The 22,150-nt window shown below is 38.7% G+C and overlaps 1 protein-coding gene and 1 long non-coding RNA gene across 2 annotated transcripts in view; one reads left to right on the top strand and one right to left on the bottom strand.

Moving 5' to 3' along the window:
- LOC148411801 (proprotein convertase subtilisin/kexin type 5-like) overlaps positions 1-22,150 on the top strand; it is a 34,339-nt gene that overhangs the window by 7,357 nt on the left and 4,832 nt on the right. The window contains exons 10-32 of the mRNA XM_088434779.1: positions 1-104; positions 1,153-1,273; positions 2,533-2,727; positions 3,975-4,111; positions 4,202-4,327; positions 6,562-6,664; positions 6,736-6,926; positions 8,289-8,373; positions 9,396-9,499; positions 10,362-10,494; positions 10,606-10,721; positions 11,826-11,928; positions 12,191-12,327; positions 13,063-13,263; positions 13,336-13,404; positions 14,187-14,229; positions 14,460-14,602; positions 15,636-15,839; positions 16,776-16,859; positions 16,920-17,118; positions 17,903-18,117; positions 19,265-19,507; positions 21,425-21,676. Of these exons, the coding sequence (XP_088290905.1) occupies positions 1-104; positions 1,153-1,273; positions 2,533-2,727; positions 3,975-4,111; positions 4,202-4,327; positions 6,562-6,664; positions 6,736-6,926; positions 8,289-8,373; positions 9,396-9,499; positions 10,362-10,494; positions 10,606-10,721; positions 11,826-11,928; positions 12,191-12,327; positions 13,063-13,263; positions 13,336-13,404; positions 14,187-14,229; positions 14,460-14,602; positions 15,636-15,839; positions 16,776-16,859; positions 16,920-17,118; positions 17,903-18,117; positions 19,265-19,507; positions 21,425-21,676 (3,308 nt within the window). The remainder of the gene's footprint in view (positions 105-1,152; positions 1,274-2,532; positions 2,728-3,974; positions 4,112-4,201; positions 4,328-6,561; positions 6,665-6,735; positions 6,927-8,288; positions 8,374-9,395; positions 9,500-10,361; positions 10,495-10,605; positions 10,722-11,825; positions 11,929-12,190; positions 12,328-13,062; positions 13,264-13,335; positions 13,405-14,186; positions 14,230-14,459; positions 14,603-15,635; positions 15,840-16,775; positions 16,860-16,919; positions 17,119-17,902; positions 18,118-19,264; positions 19,508-21,424; positions 21,677-22,150) is intronic.
- The window catches only part of LOC148411802 (uncharacterized), a 6,979-nt gene continuing 1,544 nt past the window's right edge, over positions 16,716-22,150 (bottom strand). Inside the window, exons 2-3 of the long non-coding RNA XR_015867932.1 lie at positions 21,447-21,650; positions 16,716-16,820 (exon numbers count right to left, since the gene is read on the bottom strand). This is a non-coding gene — a long non-coding RNA (uncharacterized LOC148411802). The remainder of the gene's footprint in view (positions 16,821-21,446; positions 21,651-22,150) is intronic.

Raw genomic sequence — 22,150 nt, 5'->3', positions numbered from 1 at the left:
TCCTCTGCTCACCTGGAGAGATATCCAGCACATTATTGTTCACACGTCAGATACTCGTCAGCTTGCGGCGGTCGACTGGCAAAAGAACGGCGCCGGACACCAAGGTATGTTAACAGTCCACTAGAAAGGTGAAAAAAAAAAAGAAGGAAAGAAAACCATGACAAATCAACAAAATAGCACTAAATTGATTGGACATGATAATAAAATTCTATGATTGAACTTGAATTCCTATTGGGGAAAACCTACTGGAAATTTGCAACTATAAGCAGCTACTTTTCGCTCATGCTTTGAACTCTGCAACTTATAGAACAGAGCATCTTATCTGCAGGATTTTTTTTAAACTAGCCACTAGGGGGCAAGCTCCCTGTAACAGAAATGCAGTAGAAAAAGATGCTGTCTAAGTATTGATTTTGAGTTTGAACTGCTATTTTACTTGCCACTAGGGGACACTCTCCACTAGTGAATGCAATCGGGCATGTTACTGTTGTGTTCGTGCAGTATTCTAACAGTCCGAGAGTGTGTGTGTGTGTGTGTGTTATGTTGAAAATATGTTGGTGCTGCACTTTGTCTAAATGTGCAGGTATGTTTTATTGTATATGATGCCAAAAAAAATGCATGTATGAGATTTTTTAAAAATATTTCATATTTAACTTTAATGTAATACAGCATAACACATTTTTTTTCAAGTCATTGTGACGGCATGTTGGACTTTAACAAACCCCCTTTGCTAGTAATTATCTCGAGCGCTAATTGAATGAACCCTGTGCTAGCGTTCCTAACTCATTTAATTACTTAACTTTAATTACATTTTTAATAATATACCATCAGTGGGGTTAGCAGACTTGCAATGTTCAGGGCTTTTAATGACTTTAGTTGGCTTATAAGCATCACAATGACTTTTCTTAACAGCTTAAACAATGCCCTTAAAAAAGAATAATTCAGTTACACATTTTAAATAGAATATTAATAATGGACAAAACAGTAGAATGTTTTGCTATTTTTTCCCCTGAAAGGGAAACAAGTGAAACTGGAAGCACTAATGAGACATTGTGTACACAGCAGTGATAAACACCTCCAAACTCCCAGCAGTGTGTGCAATGTGAAACTAGAGCACCTTTTATGCGCCGTCTAATGAGTGTGCTTGTGTGTCAGCGAGCCACCTGTATGGCTTCGGCCTGCTGGATGCAGAGAAAATGGTACTGCAAGCAAAGCGATGGCAGCAGGTCCCCCCGCAGCATGCGTGCACAGTGGAAGCGCCCGCACCGTTGGAAAGGTACCAAGGATGTTTCCCAACCTTTACTGAGACATAGTGAACCACAGCAAATTTGCAGTGCCAAAGCCATGTTGAATATCAAAGGATTGTTTTGGTGCCATCTGGTGACATCTTGGTGCCAGGCCACTAGTGTGTTGAACAGAGGGGAGGAGATTCATCCAGAAAAATAGGCCTGTGCCGCCATTTTGTGACGTCAATTGGCGATTACAAACCTCTTTTGTTTGAAATGATCGTCTAAATTTACGTTGTAATGTGTCAAATAACTCAGTAATTAACCCCCCCACCAAAAAAACAAACAAACAAACAAAAAAACTGGCTAACTATGCGAACAAATTAAACTCGGGCTACAACTAATGATTATTTTGATTATCATTTAATGTTCATTATTTTGTCAGTTAACCTATTCAATTCCAAAGTTTATGTTTTTTATTCTAAAAGTCCAGCCAGGTACATCGTTTATATATTCTTCTACCCGTTTTTTTTCTTCAGATGTTTAGCTAAAAGAGGGTCTAAAATGAAGTGCTAAAGTCATCAATTATTTAGGTAATTCAGTACTAAATTACATAATGTAATAAACTGCTAAGGTATTCAAGAGCTACATAATTATTAAAGTAATCACTTGCCTTAGCTATTAAAATAATGGCATTAAACTACCAGTAATCAGTTTGGTAAAATATTAAATGATTACTTTTATGTTTAGTGTAAGAAATTACTATAGGTTTTAATTACTGTGGTATTTTTAGACCTTCCTTTAGCCAAAACACTTAAAATAAATAAATGAGGACCTGGGATTGAATGTCTGAAATCTTAAAAAAAGTAAGTAATGTTGGTCATGGTTTTCCAAAGTAAAAGCAATTTTTTCTATATCAATTCAACACAAAGATAATCAGTCTGTTTTCATGGAAGACTATGAATATCAGTTCAAATTTTCCATCGAGGATCCAAAATTCAGAGTATTTGCATATATTTGAAATGAAATTGTATCCAAACAATTCGAGTATCCAAAATAATAATCAATTAATTTTATAATGTACTAGTTGTCAATGGATTCTAAAATACACAAAACTAAAGACTAACCTAATAGTACGCTAACTAGCTAGCTATCCAAAGTCGCTAAGACCTACAGTAAGTAAATAAAATAGCTTGGTTGCAAATCAGCCAACCTGACAATTTTGTCAGCTTACTTAATAATTGATGATGCGACAGAACAATTTTGTAAAAACAAATTTAAAATGGCCTTCCTCTTTACATTCCCACAGAATCCTGTATGCGGGTGGTGTACTGACCTCAGTTTTGGAGACGTCGGGCTGCTCAGCCTCATCCCGGCGGCGGCAGCACGTGGCCTTCGTGGAGCACGTGGTGGTGCGTGTCACAGTGGCTTGCCGTCGCCGTGGCGACCTTTCCATTGCGCTCACGTCGCCCTCGGGCACCGTGTCACAGCTTCTCGATAAAAGGTAGCATCTCTGGCTTGCTCCTCATGCTGTGTCACCCATTACCGCCATCCCGCAGCACTAAGCCCCCGCTGTGCTAAATCCTTCAAATTACAGGGGAAGGGTTTTCTGTCCTGCTAATAGTTTAGTGTTTTTTATATTTTGGTTATACTGCGTGAATAACATATACTGTACAACATTCTAGGTTAAATCTCTGGTTTTAAAAAGTCAAATAGCTGCTTTAAAATCAAGCACTAACTCACTAGTTGGCGTCTCACCATTAATTAATTAGCTTGTTTACTAACAAATCAGCTATTTGATTAACTAACACGCTCACAGAGAATTCTGGTCAGTACTAAATCATAAAACAGGCAAGCAAATTTAAATATTTGCTTCCAAAATCTGCCCAAGCCAAATAGCTGCTTCTAAAGTCAAGTACTTAGCTAACTGTCCAGTTAGCATCTAACTTAACTACCTCACTAATTAAACAAGCTTGTTTGCTAACTAATAAGCTACCTGTGTAACTAACGAGCTCACAGAGCATTAGACTATCTAGTCTGTACTCACAAATAAAGCTAGTTAGAAAATTAAAGTTGCTTTCTTAAATATCTGTTTCTAAAATTTGCTGCTAAGACAAAGAGCTGCTTCGGGCTAACTAAGCTGTTAGCATCTAACTTAATTATCTCACTAATTACACGACATTGTTTGCTCATTAGCTATATGAGTATATCTCGTCTGTACGAGTAAAACCAGTTAGCATATTAAGCTAGCTTGATAGCAAACTAATAGATTAAGGGAAAAGTCCAACCTAAATGTTTCCTTTACAATAATATCTTCAAAACATAGCATTGTGACAAATAGTGCATTTGTGGAGTATGAATTAAAGAGCAAAATCCACCCATTTTTATCTATGTCAGGCGACGGCCATTTTGTCGCGGGCTGTCAAGTGAAAATAACATCATAGTTGCTCACGGCTCAGGTAACAACTGATCATGGGCTTCACATGACCAAACACAGGAAGTGGGAGTGCAGGGTTGTGAAAATCAGCATTTAAAAAAAACAACAACTAACAAATCAGTTCTATAAGTATGTGGAAAAAAAGTTAAAACAAAATGAAAACTTGTGTGAGAAAAATCCAAAACCTATAACCCTGGTAACCACGTAGTTAAGCTATCTATTTTCTTAAGTTTTCACTGCTTGTATTGTTTTTAAATGTGTATGAATCAGTAGTAGCATCTGCATGATAACGATTTTTTTTTTTTTTCAATTAGGCCTCATGACAACTCCACTCAGGGTTTTCACCAGTGGGAATTCATGACAACTCACTGCTGGGGAGAACGAGCGGTTGGGGAATGGACCTTGACCGTTCGCGACTCTCCCTCTGAAGGGAGGGAAAACTCTGAAGCGGGTGAGCTTGTTCCGCTTGGTAAAACGCAACGTGAAGTGGCGGAGCACTACGGGGAGCGACTTTCATCTATTTTTGCTGTTTGTTGAGCAGGAATGTTGGAGGAATGGTCGCTGGTGATTTACGGCACCGCATGGGCACCGTATCCCGCCCGGCGCAGGTTGGCGCGTTCGGGCGAGACACCGGAGAACGACGATGACTTCGCTGAAGAATATACTGGTGTGTGTTGTGTGTTTACCACTCGTGATCCAGAACTCTAGAATTAACAGGAAATTGCTTGCCAGAAAATAGTCACTATTATAAAAATATAATTTGTACACACGAGTGAAACAATTAAGAAGTTTTCTACTTTGGAATTCTTGCCATACTTTGAAACATTAACCCTACTTTGAAAATAATATTTCTTTTAGTGTGGCCAAACTAAGGCCCAGGGGCCATTTGTGGCCCGACATCCATTTTTAAGTGGCCTATAACTTACACTAAAAATGACATTCGATACTAACGTTTTTCAAGGCAGAGCTTTTCTAAGTATACAACTATAGTAAATAGCAATTCATTGGTCCGAGGAAAATTTGTTTTTTTTATGCCCTATGTTAAGTAGTGGCTCACGAAGCAATAATGTTTTTTTTGTCCTTTAACTGACTCTTGGTTTAAAAATAAAGGCGAGCGCAGTGGAAATGTATTTCATTTCCATTGCGTCTTTAAACCTCCCCCAAAATCACAAGTGTTTCACGAAGCTTCACTTTCCCATCACTAATGTTAAGTGTTAGGGTCAGTCAACTTAGAACATTTAATAAACAACACACAAGGAAGGAAGACAAGAGACTTGAGCTTATTTTTACTCACGAGGAGAACGGACAGAGATGTGTGCAGGTACAACCTCCTTCCACTCGAAGAAGATACTATTAAAACCATGCTTAAACCACAATAATATGAACGATTGCTAAGTAATGTCTCAAAAAATGGTCAGCTTGTGATAGATTGCTCTTGTTTCGGTTCTAAATATTGAGATGGGATTCACTTGCTCTAATATTTTCTGGGGCTAATATTTTCTGGGGTGTTACAGGGTCTCTGACCACCGCAAAATCTTGTAAATCAATAAATAACCTATTTGTCTCATAGAAAGATTTTTAGCATAAAAAAACAACAAACATTGTAGCAGACAATCAATATGTGGTTGCTTGATTGACTCTGGAGTGCTTGATAATTTAAGGGGAAAAAAATGCGACGTGGCCCTCGCGTCCTTCGATTTTAGGAGAAAATCTTCGGACACTCGTTTATGCACTTCATCTCTTCTTTTTGGCTTGCCGTTCATTCAAACATAAGGCTATCAGCATTTGACAGCTTAGGATTTGCAGTTTTTGTAAGTGTAGCATTTCCTCGCCAAGTGACATTGGAGCAGCGTTGCAAAACTGTCACCTGCCAACACATTTTTCAGCCCCGACTGATTTTTTTTTTTTTTTTTTTTTTTACACCTGTCAAAGTGTTTCAACGGGTACTTTGAATTTCCGCCATTCTGAATCATCAATGTCTCTTGAAATCTGTCCTTCTCAAATAGTGGGGCGTGCCCATAGAAAAACTGGCGTTGCGTTTACGCTATGTGGTGTAATTGCATATCTGTGGCACCAGTTGGTGCTGTAGAGTTCTCATTTTCAGCGAGGGTTAGAAACTGTTTTGTCGATTTTTTTTTTTTTTTTAAACATTTAAAAGATGAATGTGATTTGGTAAAAAAATAAGCACTATAGTTCATACAATTTTCATCAAATTAAAATATTCAAGATATTTATGTTCATGTTTCAGATAAATCCATTTATTATTATTTGTTAAATTAATGTTTTTTTTTCAGCATTAAATGGTTCAGCTGGTCAAAAATCTTTTATCTTGAATCAGGATTGACATTTTTTTATTTCAGGCATTTTTATTAACTTTAAGCTATTTTTTCAGATTCAGAATAAGCTATAACCTCTATAAACCTCTGTAAAAAGTCAACATTAGCTGAAAGATGATTTAAATGCCCTTTTTCTTTTGTTGATGTTAAAAAGGATACAATCTTAGATATACAATTTTCAAAAGTATTACCTCTTTTATAGTCAGCACAGTGAGTGGAGGTCCGCTAAATGTTTTCAATTTCCTTGAAAGGAACTTAGCAAAAAAAATGATTGAGAAGCACTGCTTTCAACCCTTGTGCGGTATTTTGTCCAATCCTTTGATCTTTACATCACAGGCATTTCACACCAAAGCATGGGGGGGAAAAAAACGACACTTAGGGAGCTGAAATTTCACCCAGATGGTGACAACATGTCAAATTTCAATATAGCGCGACCACTAAGTTATCACTCTCCCAATAGCGTGCCGTCCATTAGCTAAAATACTGTGAAGATTATATTGAAAAAAAACGACCAAATATATTGTCAAAATACTGCACGAGGGTTATAAAATCTTTGCCCTTGCAGGACCCTGCGACCCAGAATGCAGCGAGGACGGCTGCGAAGGTCCCGGCCCGTGGCGGTGCGTCACGTGTGCCCACTTTTTCCTCAAGTTCAAGAACAACACAAGGTTGGCAGTGTGGTGTCGCTTTACCTCAAGCGTCCACATGCGTCTCACACATGACTCCCGTGTCCCAATAGGAGGTGCGTGTCCGAGTGTCCGCGAGGATTCTGGGGCGACAGGCGGCGTTGCAAGCGCTGTTTCGCCACCTGCGCAAGCTGCACGGGAAGTCGCAGCGATCAGTGCACTTCCTGTCAAGGCGGGCATCACCTGACGGAGGGGACGAATACCTGCGCCGCCGTCTGCGAGCAGGGCTATTTCCTGGATCACGGTGGGGTCTTACCTTTTGAAAAAACAGAATGAGAAATTGTTATTCTGCTATAAATTGACAAAGACTACATTCCGTAAGACTATCAGACATGTCAAAAGTGATCTCTCACAATAATTAAGGGGAAAAAAAAAAAGTAAAAATACGTCTTTGGGATTGAATGAGTTTAGTACAGTAATGAAGTACACTGTTACTTCCCAGCTCTTTATAATTACAGACAATAATTGATTACCGTATTTTTCGGACTATAAGCCGCGACTTTTTCCTCATGAAGTGAGCCCTGCGGCTTATAGTCCAGTGCGGCTTATCTTTTTTTGCTAGCCACCAGCAAGCAACTGTGTGAATCCGTTCGAGGTTTCAATTCATGGAACAACTATGAAATAGAACTGAAAAGATGTTCATCAATGGCTGTGCTAAAAGAGTTTTAAAAATATATTATTAAAAAAAAACTTTCTAAATTGAATAAGAGCATGTTTAAAATTGTTGAGCATGTTTAAAAATGTTTAAAATAAAATATCTCATGTTATTACCTGCGGCTTATAGTCCAGTGTGGCTTATCCATGACAAAAATCTTTTTTTTTTTTTTTTTTTTTTTTGCTCCTATTTTGCCGCTGCGGCTTATATACAGGTGCAACTTATAGTGCGGAAAATACGGTACTTTATTTCTCAAGTACCGAAAGTAATTGATTACTTATTAATTTAAAAGCAGCCATTTTTATTGATTGAAAAACTTTGAAAAAAAAAAAAAGTACATGTGATTGAATGTCTGGAATATCTAGGGGGGGGGGGGGGGGGGGGGGAACGTTAAAATACGAGTGGAAATTTAGTGTAGAGTACAGTAACAAAGTACATGTACTTCATCACTTTGCACCTCTGAAAAGTAAAAGCATGTGCGTGAATAAGAATTCTACTTATTCGTTTAAAAGCAGCCATTTTTATTGATTGAAAAACTTTGAAAAAAAAAACATAAATAAGTACATGTGATTGAATGTCTGGAATATCTAGGGGGGGAAAAAATGTTAAAATACAAGTAAAAATTTAGTGCAGAGTACAGTAACAAAGTACATGTACTTCATCACTTTGCACCTCTGAAAAGTAAAAGCATGTGCGTGAATAAGAATTCTACTTATTCATTTAAAAGCAGCCATTTTTATTGATTGAAAAACTTTGAAAAAAAAACATAAATAAGCACAGTCTGGAATATCTAGGGGAAAAAAATGTTAAAATACGAGTGAAAATTTAGTGCAGAGTACAGTAACAAAGTATATGTACTTCATCACTTTGCACTTCTGAAAAGTAAAAGCATGTGCGTGAATAAGAATTCTCAATCACCGGGATGTATCGTTTGCCCCCCCCCCCCCGCAGATGCGAATATGTGCAGAAAGTGCAGCGAGAAGTGCTCCAAGTGCACTTCCTCCAGCATCTGCACAGAATGCAAAGCAGACACGAGGTGAGCCGTGTATCTATGAGGCCCCGACAAGTGTCGAGGAAACAACGCGCGCGCTCCTCTTCCGTATTATAACAATGGCAAAGGGTCACGTTACTTTCGGCATCTGCAGATAGAGCGGATCTGTGCTGTTTCCATTTTGTAACGGCACACTGAAGTGTAATTACAATAAAATTAGATATTTCAAGGTTTTGTTTTTTTTTTTAGTTTTAGGCACTTTTATGCACGCTTATTTTTTTTTAGTTTTGGACTAAGCTGTAACCTGTATAAAACGCTGTAAAAAATAACAGTTTTTGAAATTTGATTTATATTGCTTTTCTTTTGTTAATGTTTAAAAGGATACAGGTTTAGATATACAATTTTTATAAATAATAATCTTATTTATAGTTAGTGTGTCAATTGTGTGTGTGTGTGTGGGAGGGGGGGTGAAAATGTTTTCTTTCCGAGGAGGGCTTGGCAAAATATAATTGAGAAGCATTGTTACAATCAAACATTTTGATTACTTTTTTAAAAAGCATTGTGGGCCGTGTCAAAATGAAGATTTAGTTTATGTGGCGGGCCGCCAAAATGTGGAAAATTTGGACACAACTGGGTCAAATGACTGGTGAAATGAGCCATTTATTTTGAGAGGTTGCATTGAAGTGAGCAACACTTTTCGTGATTTAGTGAAATCTTTTAGGCGGGTTGTACTGTACATTAACAGTTTTTTTTAGATGTTTTTTTTTTGTGCGATTTTGACCCAACAATTTCATTTAAAGAATACATGAGGTTTTTTTTCTGTACTAATTTGTTGAAACCTATGAAAAGCATTTGTTGACTTTGATTTTTTGTGTGTGCATAATTTAATAACATTCTTTGGGCTTTAAAAAAACAGTTGGGTTTAAAAAACAAAGTGTGATGAATTTGGATCCTAAAATGCAATCGCGTTTGTATAGTGAATCACTGTGATGCCATCGCATGATTGGCTGTGGGTGTCACGCTGCTGCATAATATCTGTCTCATCTCTTTCTATGCCCTCGACCCAGTCTGCGGGGGAACCGCTGCCAGCGGAGCTGCGCGCCAGGAATGTACTACGATGAGGACGAGGACCTGTGCAAAGCTTGCCACCGGGTTTGTGCCACATGTGCAGGTGAGATGTTGAAACAGTGGTTCTCAATTTTTTTCGGATCAAAGTTAGGCCAATCACCCCGTGGTACCAAATAAGTAAATCGTGTAGTATGTGGGGAAAAAAAATCAATTCAAGCTGTTTCCTGCCACGCCAGTTGAAGTTTACTTGAAATGCCATAAATGAAATAAAGAAACTAGCATTAATACGAAAATCTAGCTTTAATGTTAAAATCTATTTAACCAGAAAGACCACATTATATTTTTCTTAAAAAAGCTAACACTAACATGCTTTCCAAAACACCATAAACGCTAATAAATAGCTAATAGCTAATAAAATTCACATCAGTGCTAGTTAGCATCAGTGTGTAGTTAACCAAAGAGTAGATTAACTTTGTCTTATGAAAGCTAAATATACCGTACAACGAAATATATATATTTCAACGAAAAACACATTAAACAGGCTAAAGAAACTTATTTAAATGCCAAATAAAATAAGCTAATGCTAACATGGGATTTAAAATGCCATAAATGGGCTAATGACACTACCATCAACGCTAATGTATATGTAACCAGAGCAGATGAACTTGTATTTCAAAAGCTAATGCTAACATGCCAAATGCCATAAACGAGCTAATGAAATTAGCATCTATACGAGTGTATTTAACCAGAGCACAAAAACCTGTCTTATGAACGCTAAAGCTAATGGTAACACGCAAATTATGAAATTTTCTCTCCTGAAAGTAAATGCTCACACAAGTTAACTCAAGTTAATATTTGAATACTTTATGGAATGATTTGACCTAAATTTTGCAGATCCTCAGTTTGAGGCTCACTGAGGGTGTTGAAAAGATATTCTCTTATCTTCCTATTTTCCGGATCATCAGGCGCGGGCGTGGAGGCGTGTACCGAGTGCGCGGCCGGCTACCTGACGCAGGAATGGAGGTGCGTCTCCTCCTGCAGCGGCGGTTTCTTCGCCGCAATTCCGGAGATAGCCGGCGGACGCGGGACGTGTAGGAGGTAAGCGCGCCGATGCGTGTTGAGGTGTGGGCGGCTTGTTTATCTGCCGACGGCAGGCCCGGTCGCGCCGGCGCTCGGCTGCTACGCCTTCCTGTTCCTGCGCTCCTACAGGTGCGACGCCAGCTGTCTCACCTGTGTCGGGCCGAGCCGGGCCAACTGCAGCAGCTGTTCCGCCGCTCGCAGCCTGCAGGAGGGCCAGTGTGTTCTCCAAACGGAGTGTGCAGATGGTCAGCGTCTGCCCGCTTTTATTGGCTCACATCCTTCAGTTTAAATAAACACAACAGAAAGTGGCGGGCACACATTTCGCTGTTTGCACTCACACAGTAAACACTCTCTCATTGATTTGACAACAGCTTGTTTATGCTGCTCGCTTGCACTTTTTGGGTGCCAAAACTTCATAAGTGCTGCTGTGAAACTCAAATTTATATCTAGGTTCGCTATTTATGAACTATCCATTAACAAACATTGAGAGCTCTAATATATATATATATATATATATATATATATATATATATATATATATATATATATATATAGCTAGATAGATAGATATACTGTATATAGATATACATATATATTTAGATATATTCTGTAAACTATAAATATGAGCTTACATTATCATTCACTACATCACCGTAACGAGCCGAATGACGCACAGAGAACGTAAAACAGGAAACGGAAATGCAACGGGACCCGACAAATTAAAAGCATGCATTTCAGAATAAGATAAAAAAAACGTCACGAACTCTAACGCTTGAAGAATACTTAACATAGTTATTAACTAATATTACTCTGTGATTTGATGTACTTTTTTGCTTTTTTCAATTTTTTTTACATTTTTTAAATGATTTTTTTATTTTGAAATATATTTTTTTTTCCCTGGAAAAAAATGCAAGTACTGAGACCGCGATATCTGAGACCGCAAAGTAGGAGGGATCACTGTAGATTGTAGACACTGTAGACATTTTTTAGGTCAATTAATTCCCACTTTTTTTTTTTGCAGCAAAATAAATCAACATAAAGAAGACCCAATAGTTCCAAATGTATTAAACATTGAGAAAAATAATTTAAATAAAATAATCTTATTCATTTGGTTGTTTATTTATTACGCTTAATACTACTCAATTCTTTTTTAAATGCATTATTAAACAAAACATTTCATAAACAGTTATTAAATCATTTACAAAATAAGCCAACCGCATTTAATGAAATATTCAAATTGTAATACATTTGTATTTCACAAGATAATTAAATTGTCTTACGCTGTGTCGCATTGGGATTGTATGATTATATCCTGCTTGAAACCCTAACAAATTTTTTTTGTATGACAGGGGAGTACCAGGCCAGCGATGGGACGTGCCATCCGTGTCACCCGACCTGTTCGAAGTGCACGGGACCGCGGCATCAAGACTGCATCAGCTGCGGCACTTCGCAGTTAGTTCGACTCACTCGCTATAATGCTGAATCAGACTATTGTCCCCACCTAATACTGTACAACTCTGATCAATAAGCCAAAGTGCTGAAGAGCACTCCAAACTGATGACCTTGCAAAAAAAAAAAAAAAACCTCATTGTCAGCTTCTGTCCAAATTCTGTTTCTAAAGGTTACATCATCTCGCCAATTTAGTCGCGAATGACTCAAAAAGTTACCGACTGATATGATTTGAAAGTTAAGGTTTGGTTCGTTGGTTTTGCAGCGCTCTGGACGAGGGCCGCTGCCTGGCCGGTTGCGACCGGGGCAAGTTCCAGTCGGGTGGGCGCTGCCACCTTTGTGACCACACCTGTGCTACATGTGTGGAGGCGGGGCCTGAAAACTGCACCAGCTGCGATAAAGGTGAAAACTGACAGTGTAGAAAGCCCCCAAGAGCAGTCAAATTACTTTCTGAGGCAGTTTAACAGAATCAAATCAAAATTTTGTGGAATTTGATGTTGCCATTCCGACACGGTTCCTGTTACCACTGATCACTTTTGAGCATCGCTTCATCTCGTGTAAATTTAGGTTTAATAAATGTTGCTGATCAAAAAAATTATCAAATTTGCTAATTCATCCTTAAGTGGAAATGCGCTATTTATAGTTATTCAACAAACAAAAAAAGTCCTGAAATATTAAAAAGAAGCAGTTACTTGAACAAAACTGCACAGTTCGATGTTGCAATTCTGACATGGTTGCAGTTGCTACTGATCACTTTTGAACATACCAGCTTGAGTCAAATGTGTCTTCGGGAAAATGTGTCTCATCGGGAAAAAATAATATCGGGGGAAAACCTGTTAAAAATCTGCCTGAATTGAAGTTGATTATCAAAACAATTATCAAATTTTCTCATTCATTATTCAGTGGAATTTTTTTCATTTGGCCTTTGTGTTTATAATTGTCTTTCAGCAAACAATAAAAGTATTTTATTTTCATCTAAATACCAAAATACTCGATAGAATCAGTTTAATCTTTAATCAAAACTTTGATGTGGTTGCTGTTGCTCCTGATCACTTTACACACACACACACACACACACATTATATATATATATATATATATATATATATATATATTACCAATTGGTAAACCCCGCAGATAAATTCGGAATGGAGCGTTACCTCCACCAAGGCCACTGCTTGGACGCCTGCCCCGAGGCTTTCTACCACAGCGACGAGAAGAGCTGCCGGGCCTGCTCGCACCGCTGCACGCTCTGCACAAGCTCCGCCCACTGCTTGAGATGCAACTCTTCCTACTACGTGTCGGACGGCGCCTGCGTCAAACTGGAGTGCGGCGAAGGCAAGGCCCGTTCACGCGATCACGCCGGTGTGCGCCGCTTGAAAAAAAAGTCATATGATGGTTTTCTTTCAGGGGAAGTGGAAGATCCAGATTACAGCGACTGCATGGCCTGCGAGGAGGGATGCCGGCAGTGCGTCCTGTGTAAGATTGCGGGCTGGAACACAATAAAATCGCATGAGACTCAAATTGTGGAGCACAATTGGAAAAATGCTCACAATGTACTCAAGTAGGAATACAGGAAGGCTACTCATGTACGTATATAAAAAAAAGACTTCAGCAAATTAATTTTTGTAAAATTAGGTTTTTTACCTTTTTTTTTCATGAAAATAAAAATTTTTCATAAACCCTCTCTCACCTCATAAAAGCTACGACTTTATACCTGATTACTGTTTCATTCCTGTTACTTCGAAAAAAAATTCTAGATTTGATTTAACGATGTGTTTGCTTAAAAATATAACACTGATTTGATAAGAATGCGATTTCATTTTCATCAAATTGAAGTTTTTATCCTTGTTAAAAAAAACCACAATCTTTCAGAATTGTTGCACTTTTGACAAATATCCTGAACATGTATGAATATTAACTAAATAAATGAATAAATATAAATAATAATAATAATTTTATTGGAAGTACATGTAAAAAACAGCCTTCGTGCACGAGTGTTTTACTAAAGCACAGGTGTCGAACTCCAGTCCTTGAGAGCCGGTATCCTACATGTTTTCAAATCTTTTCCCTCAAAAACACCTGATTCAAATGATTGGGATCATTTGAAAGCTCTTGCAGAGCCTGCTAATGAGCTAATCATTTGAATCAGGTGTGTTGGGGAAAGAAAACTGGAAAACATGCAGGATGCCGGCCCTCCAGGACTGGAGTTGGACACCTATGTACTAAAGCGTTCCAATTTGTTTGTGCGCTTCCACCAGATAACCCCAGGCATTGCCTGTCCTGCAAAGAAGGCTTTTACAGGTAAGGCTGCTGCGTGTCATGCTTCCCGCGCAGCTTCTCAACTTTCCCACGGAGAATTTTGCCCCTTCAGCTCATTCCCTGCCAACCCAGTAAAATCAATCCTTGACTTCTACTGCTGTCAATGGAGCCCAGTAAAAACGTCCATAGTCGTCAATGGCACTGAATGAGTTAAGAATGAGATGGATTTTCAAAATAAAAGATGATTGCGGACCAGTGCGTCTTGTGCATAGTTTCCAGGATGGCTGCTACAAAAATTGCCCCGCCAAGACGTACAGCGTGGACGAGGAGATGATCTGCGTCCCGTGCGACGATAGCTGCGTGAGCTGCGACCAGCACGAGTGCTACTGGTGCGAAACGGACCTCTTCCTGTCAGGTAGAACCCCTCCAATCAATCTGTCTCAGGAAGAATTTACGCAATATTTCGGGGTTGAATAAAGGCGTTTTGCAACATTCATAATATTTAGGTGCTCCTGTTTTGGTGGGCAATCCAAATCTTTCATGTCAGTGTGTGGATCAATGATAAACTGAGGAAATCACTCGATATTTATATTTACATTTTAATCCCTTGAATTCATTTTGTTTGGTAGCCTCTAAATACATTTAACGTAATTATATGTCTTTAAAGAATACAGATATTCAATCCCAGCTATCTATTTATAATAGGACTGGGCAATAAATTGAATTATTTCCATTAATTCGTCATTTTAAAAATCAGCAATTTGAAAATTGTGCACAAGATTTTGCACAATGTAGTTGACAGTTGTTACTAATTAATGATGGTATTTAAGTTATGCATGAGCTATGAATATGTTTACGTTAAAACGAATTTTAAATCAGTATACATATTGTTGTCAAACCGTTAGATAAATGTTGGTTGGGTTCATTACTTGGAATTAAATCATCCGGGCTGAGTGAAAAATATTTGAGATTTTATTTTTGGGACATATTGCCTATCCCCAATTTACAGTATTTTTCATTTTTCAACTATAGGGGAAACAGAGGGTAAACTTTTGTATTTTTTAAGTTATATGTTTAAATATATGAAAAGGTATTTTACAAAGGAAAAACTAATTTTTCTGAGGAAAAAAAAATGGAAAACAAGTTATTTTTTAAAGAAAAAAACGTTTTTTGAATGAGTTAATTTAAACTGAATCGAGAAAGCTGTTTTTACATAAAAATTAAAGACAATGTCACAAACGTGTTAAACCTCTCTAACAAATTTTTCTTAGTGTATTTCTTAAAGGGGATGTCAAGCCCAAAAAATTATATGCAATAATATGTTCCATGTGTTTCCCCTAGTCATTGAACATATTAGTGCAAACATTTATTGACTAAAATAAAGTCACATCGCCAACTAGTGGCCTGGCATGCTTATTACATCTAACCATTTTTTCTTGTTTCCTCAGAGGGAAAGTGCGTTTCCGAGTGCCCCGAGGGTTACTACGGTGACGAGGACACCAACGACTGCGAGGAGTGCCACGACGACTGCGCGTCATGCGGCGGCCCCGGGGACGACGACTGCGTGTCGTGCGACGATGGCAAAACGCTGGAAAACGGACAGTGCGTGACTGCCGATGACATCATCTGTCCGGCGCGGACATTTCCCAACGGTGAGAATAGCAATTCAACGGCTTTGCCCAAAATCAATGCAGGATTTGGGCTTAAGTACTCAATCAGCACTGCTGAACTTCTGCCAGAAAGACTTTGTGATGATTGATTACTACATTCATGGATCATTTAGCTAGCTTTGCAGGACTTTAGGACACGTCGACGTTAGCAACATCTTGTATTTATTGGGCTGCAAGTCATCTATGTAATTAGAAAAACTTTAAGCACTTGAAAAGACTAAAGAAAGCATTTTAAGAAGGGAAAAACCAGCATCTAAAAAACTAATACAAAGTAAAAATATTAGCTGGTTTGCTAGCTAACGAAAAATAGTCTGATGCACATGATAGAATTCCACTGAAGATAGCGTAAATCTGGCGAATTGTCAACTAGCTAAACTTGAGCTTTGTAGCCGTTTTTCAAGTTAGCACAGATGTAGAGCCATAAAAAAAAAAACCTGCAGTGTCTTAACTAGTTCTAAATGTAAAAGCACTTGCTAGTTTGCTAGCTAACCAAAAATAGTCAAATGTACATTTTACTCATTTCACTTTTTTAATAAGGTTTCATAGTTTATTTGAATATCTATAGTATGTATTGAGATGCAAGTCAAGTGAGGAAGGTGAAATTGCATGTATGAACTTTAGCTTTGTAGGCGGCTACCAAGTTAGCACAGATTTAATCCAGTTTTTGCAACTACAAAAAATATCTCTATTCTAGACCTGCAAAGAAATCATTCCGAAATACTTTCTGCAACAGTTTATTTAGCTATTTAGCTGAATTAGCATAAGCGACTTAGCTAGTTATTCTTGCATTTTTTTTTAAGCTATTTAAAATGTGACTGTTCCACAATTATGTTGCTGGGGTGTGCAAGTGGTAATTACCTGTTTTTCGAAAATTTTAATCTGTCGTTAATCCCTCGTGCGGTGTGTTTGGTCCCACAGATGATGGCGTATGTGAGGAATGCCATCCAACGTGCGGGTCTTGCGCTGGAAAAAACAAGAATCAGTGTACCAGATGTACAAAAGGTGTGTGAGCTCACTCACTGCAGCAAGTGTTTTCATTTTTACACCATAATGCTTTTCCAGGGCGCTTCCTGAGCCCCCAGAAAACATGCGTATCAAAATGTCCGCCTGGTTCGTACGGCGACCGGCTGAGCGGAGAGTGTGAGCCGTGTCCCGCCGGCTGCGTATACTGCGTGGACCTCCAGCGCTGCACACGCTGTCTGAACCGCCCCGATGCCGTTTTGTTTTTGCAGGACGGCCAGTGCGTCCAGCAGTGTTTCAGGTCAGTCCTCTATACTATATATAAAATATATATATATATATATATATATATATATATATATATATATATATATATATATATATATTAACATACTTATCAGCCAGAGACCTCCTGCAGTCTTCAAAAAAGAAAACAATAAAGATATCAAATCTCATCCTTGACATTCACTAGCCATCATTTTGACTTTTCTTCCTTGACATTTATGAGCAATTATATCCACACCGCCCGAGCGTCATGTCCTTGCACGCCATATCCTTGGGTGTCCATTAGCACCCAGATGACGGGATGAGAGGCCGCTCAATCTGGCTTTATTACCTCCGCCAAGGAGGTTATTGCCGCATGCCAGTCGGAAAATTACGACCTCCGACCAGGAAAAAAACATTGGAACGTTGTTACTGGGGGCAAATCGATGGACGGTACTTTGATTTCATCTGGATGCAGAATTCTGCTGAAGACTGTATAAACTACGTTTATGTGCGTTTTGGGGGTTTTACTAGATATTGCCTCTTTTACACAGCCGGTTTAACGTGAGAATTGGTATGCAGATATATGGCGCTATCATCGCCAGTCACTTACTTAAACTGAAAAGGCTTTTCAAGTCATATGAATAAACAAAGCTAAAAAGTAGTGTAATTTCCATACTGTAAAGCACAAATAACAGCGTTTACACCCCTCGACACCCCTGTTCTATACCATTGACGGCATTAGACGTCAAATTTCGTTGAACTTTGTTGACTGTGAATCTGTTAAACAAGTTCTCATTTCTAACTAACTTTTGGGACAGAGGCTATCCTGTCGGTCAGGTGTGTCAAAGCTGCGCATCGGACTGCGCGTCCTGCGAGAACAACGCCACCTACTGCCTGAGTTGTGACCAACCTCTGCTGCTGCTCAATCACAAATGTGTGGATGCGTGTCCCGCGGGTCACACGCTCCACATCCAGGAATGTCGACGCTGCCCTCCGGCTTGTGACGAGTGCAGCCCTCTCGGGGAGTGCACAGGTAGCACATGTTCAAACAAAACCAGATTTATTTAGCCGTTTTCAACTAATATTTTCTCGATAATTCATTTGGTAAAAATGTTGTTTTGACTTTTGCTGTGGCCTCAAAATGACATCACGATGTGCTTGGTGATGTCATTTTCAGGCGACAACAAATGTCAAAGTTATTTTTTCTGTCAAATTAAATTATGTGTGTGTGTGTGTGTGTGTGTGTGTGTATATAACATATTTTCCACACTATAAGGCGCACCTAAAAGCCTTAATTTTTTTTCAAAAAGCTGATGGTGCGCCTTATAATCGGGTGCGCCTTATATATGGATCGATATTGAGATTTGGATTCGTAGATGGGGAATGAAGTGACAAAGTAAACTTTACCTGTTTCTTTTGTGTGTTTACAGTCGAACAAGGTTGCTCATATTGACATTGAGTTATTATGCTATTGAGAGTTTATACTTATTATTTGAGTTATTATTGTTATTACTTTGAGTATTACTATATATGATTGAAAACGTTTTAAAATATGTCATTAATTGAGGGTGCGCCTTATAATCCGGTGAGCCTTATATATGGAATTTTTTTTTAAAATATGTCATTAATTGAGGGTGCGCCTTATAATCGGGTGTGCATTACATATGGAAAAAGTTTGTAAAAATGTCATTAATTGAGGGTGTGCCTTATAATCCGCTGCGCCTTATAATGCAGAAAATACGGTATATAAAATCAAATGCATTCTACTAAAATTACCATGCACACTGAGGGGATTTAACTAACATAGTTGCTACACCAAATGTATGATAATAAACATATTTCTGATCTTCTGGATGGAGGGAATAATACAGTATTAGTGCCGTACTGATGATGTTGAAAGGAGTTGAGATCTCTCAATGAATCCCACTTCAGCGTCATAAAACTCAAGTAGGATTCAAAGGCGGGATTTCAACAAAAATGTTTTGATTTACTTCCAACATGTCAGTACCGTGTTATTCTGAATTATTCCAAATTTAAAATGCACTCTTTTTTTGCGCGGCGAAGGCAGGAATGAATGTGATTTGCATTTTCATTCATTTCAATGGGAAAGTATGATTTTGCATAATTTGCCGTACTCAATGAGATAAATTGCCACTACAAAACGTTTTTTTTCTCGGCAGCCTGTGAGGAGTATCATTTCCTCCACAAGGGCATGTGTGTGCCCGACTGCCCCGACGGCTTTTTTGGCGATAACGAGCGGCGGGAGTGCGCTCGCTGCCACCCCGACTGCCGCGTGTGCGACGGCCCCGGAAGCCACGACTGCGACGCTTGCGTGGACCCTCGGGCCGTGCTACGCGACGGCGAGTGCGTGGCTGCGTGTCCTGCCGGGAACTTTGTGGATGACGCCACGGGAGAATGTCGAGGTACACACACACAATGGGTTTTTCTATCCTAGTGAGGACACAATGCATTTTCTAGCCCCTAATCTTCACCATCACAACATGTTGCCTAAACATGTCCTTCTCAAATTGGATGAGGGGGCTTTTTTTGTGTCGTGTAATTACACATTTATGACACCAGGGGGTGCAGTGGCACTCTTACTGTCAAAGTCTATGCGGGAGTTGTAAATGTTAATGTCAATTTCTGTCAACACTTTTCCCAATCAAATTAATTCATGTGATTTAGAGAAAAAAATCTCTCATACCATTTTCTTCAGGTTCAAATGTTTAAGATATTGCTTTTACTGTTCCAGATCAATTTACATTTACTGTTAATTTTTTTTCAGCATCAAACAGTACAAAAAAGTTTCTAGTTTGAAGAAGGATTAACAAGTTTTTTTTTGTTTTTTTTTTTTTTTTTTAATTTCAGGCACTTTGGTGCGCTTTAGGCTATTTTGTTTTCAGATTCAGAATAAGCTGTAACCTGTGTAAACCCCTGTAAAAAGTGAACTTTTTTTTGTTCATGTTTTTTTCTTCAGGGTACAATTTTAGGTGCACTTATACAATTCTCATGGTAATGATTTCATTTATAGTCACTTCATCAAGTGGGGGTGTTTTTCTTTCCTTTTGCTCTTTGCACTGGCCTAAATTTACTAGACTGCCGAATCCTAACATTTACCCTAACCTCAACAAAATAAAATTCAAACCTATATGCTAAAAAAAAGTCTTAACTTTCAAAAAAATTTCAAACTTGTGGATTCCACCAAAATGGTGCAAGAGGTCTCCACTAAGATAGCAAAACTGGACATTTGGGCCCCCATCATGTAGCAAAGGCAAGGGCACACATATATGCACACACACACACATTCACACACAAACTTTCAACTTCCACAGTTGGCTCGCATCTCATTTTTTAGTCAACATTTAGAAGTTTTCCCTCAGAGCGTGTTGAATAATTTTAGCATGGACTAAAATAGCAACGACGCTCCTCAGATGTTAGGCAGCTGTCATGTCGCCTCCAGATAGAAACTTGATTGCTTCTGTTACCCTCGCTAACCCCAAGCCCAAAATGTGTTCCTTGTTTCATGTGGTGCCAAGTCACACTTTTTTTCTCCTAAATTTAAGAATTTTTATTTCCACGCTGAAGATAAGAACTACGTAGCTAGCATGTTATCCACAGTCACAAGTTATTGGATCAACAAACAAATTTTGGGCATATTATCATAAATGACAACATTTTTACAAAGAAAGTACAATACGCAGACAGTCGTGGGCCAGATTTCACAAAAACAGAACATGTGCGTCACCGACAGCGACCGCTTTCCACTGAAAACACACCGTCCTTTCTCATCACTAAATGTAATATCAACAGCGGCCAGAGGCGGCGCCAAAAAACAAAGATCAAGCCAAACAAAGCACATGTGAGTGAACTGTTAAAGGATAAACTAAATCATTTCCAAAACATCAATTTTTCGGGTGCGGCCGGGTACTAGTTGATCCACGGACTGGTACCGGGCCCCGGACCGGCAGTTGGGGACCTCTGGGCTACAAAATTATTTACAAAACTATTTTTGTTTACAAAAAATAAGTCTGTGACCGTCCACCAACTTTTTTTCCACAATCATTTTGATTGGATTTATGGGAGCAAAGATTAATCAATAATTAATCCACAGCCAAATTCATTGACAATTATTTTTGTGAATCGATTAATCGTAGACCTAAAATTATCAAAATGCTCAGACTTATCACAGATTTGCATCAAGTCTTCCTTTGAAAACAACCATCAACATTTTCGCCAATTTTCTGACGTTACACACCTAACCAGCAACCAAATCGTTAAAAAAAAATGTCTTATCTTACTAGCATGTTCCGAATTGTATTTTATTCTGTTTTTGCTTGTAGAGTGCGATATTTCCTGCCTCACCTGTGCGGGGCCCCTGGCCAGCTCCTGCTCTGACTGCAGAGAGGGCCACAGACTGGAGAGCCACGGGCAGGACGCCCTCGGTCGCTGCGTGGCGTCCGACGCCGAGTGCTCGCCGCACGAGTACGGCGACGAGCGCGGCGGATGCCGGCCGTGTCACAAGAACTGCCGCCGATGTTCCGGCCCGGGAAGGGGCCACTGCTTGAGCTGCAAGCAGAGACATCTTCTACTCAGTGAGTTTTAGCTCTGTAGAGCAAGTGTAGATTTCATTTTTCATGTCTCTTTTTTTTTTTTCAACTCATTCAATTCCAAAGACGGATTTTCGTGTTTTTTTTTTTTAATGAATACAGACATTAATTCCATATTCAACTGATTTAGCTGAAAATACATAAAAGTTTGATTATTTGAATGCCTAAAGTAATAAATTACTTATGGTAATCTTTTACTTAAGTACTTTAGTACTTCTGTGCTTAAGTCAATCGGTACTAGCCAATTTTTGACCTACCTTTACCCCACCCCAAAAAAAGTGAAATGAATCAATCAATAAATAATTGAGTACCGAAGATTGAATTTCTGGACTCATTCAAAAAAAAAAAACAAAAAAAAAACATAAAAATACATCTTTGGGATTGAATTAGTTGATCTTATGTTAAACTGAAATACAAAATAAAAAAGGTGGTAACTAACTCTATTAAATCATTCAATGC

Source organism: Hippichthys cyanospilos, chromosome 15 (genome assembly GCF_059441005.1).
Source record: "Hippichthys cyanospilos isolate Australia breed blue-spotted pipefish chromosome 15, RoL_Hcya_1.0, whole genome shotgun sequence".
Taxonomy (NCBI): domain Eukaryota; kingdom Metazoa; phylum Chordata; class Actinopteri; order Syngnathiformes; family Syngnathidae; genus Hippichthys; species Hippichthys cyanospilos.
The sequence above is the reverse complement of the archived record's forward strand: the minus strand, read 5'-3'. Positions and strand labels throughout refer to the sequence as shown.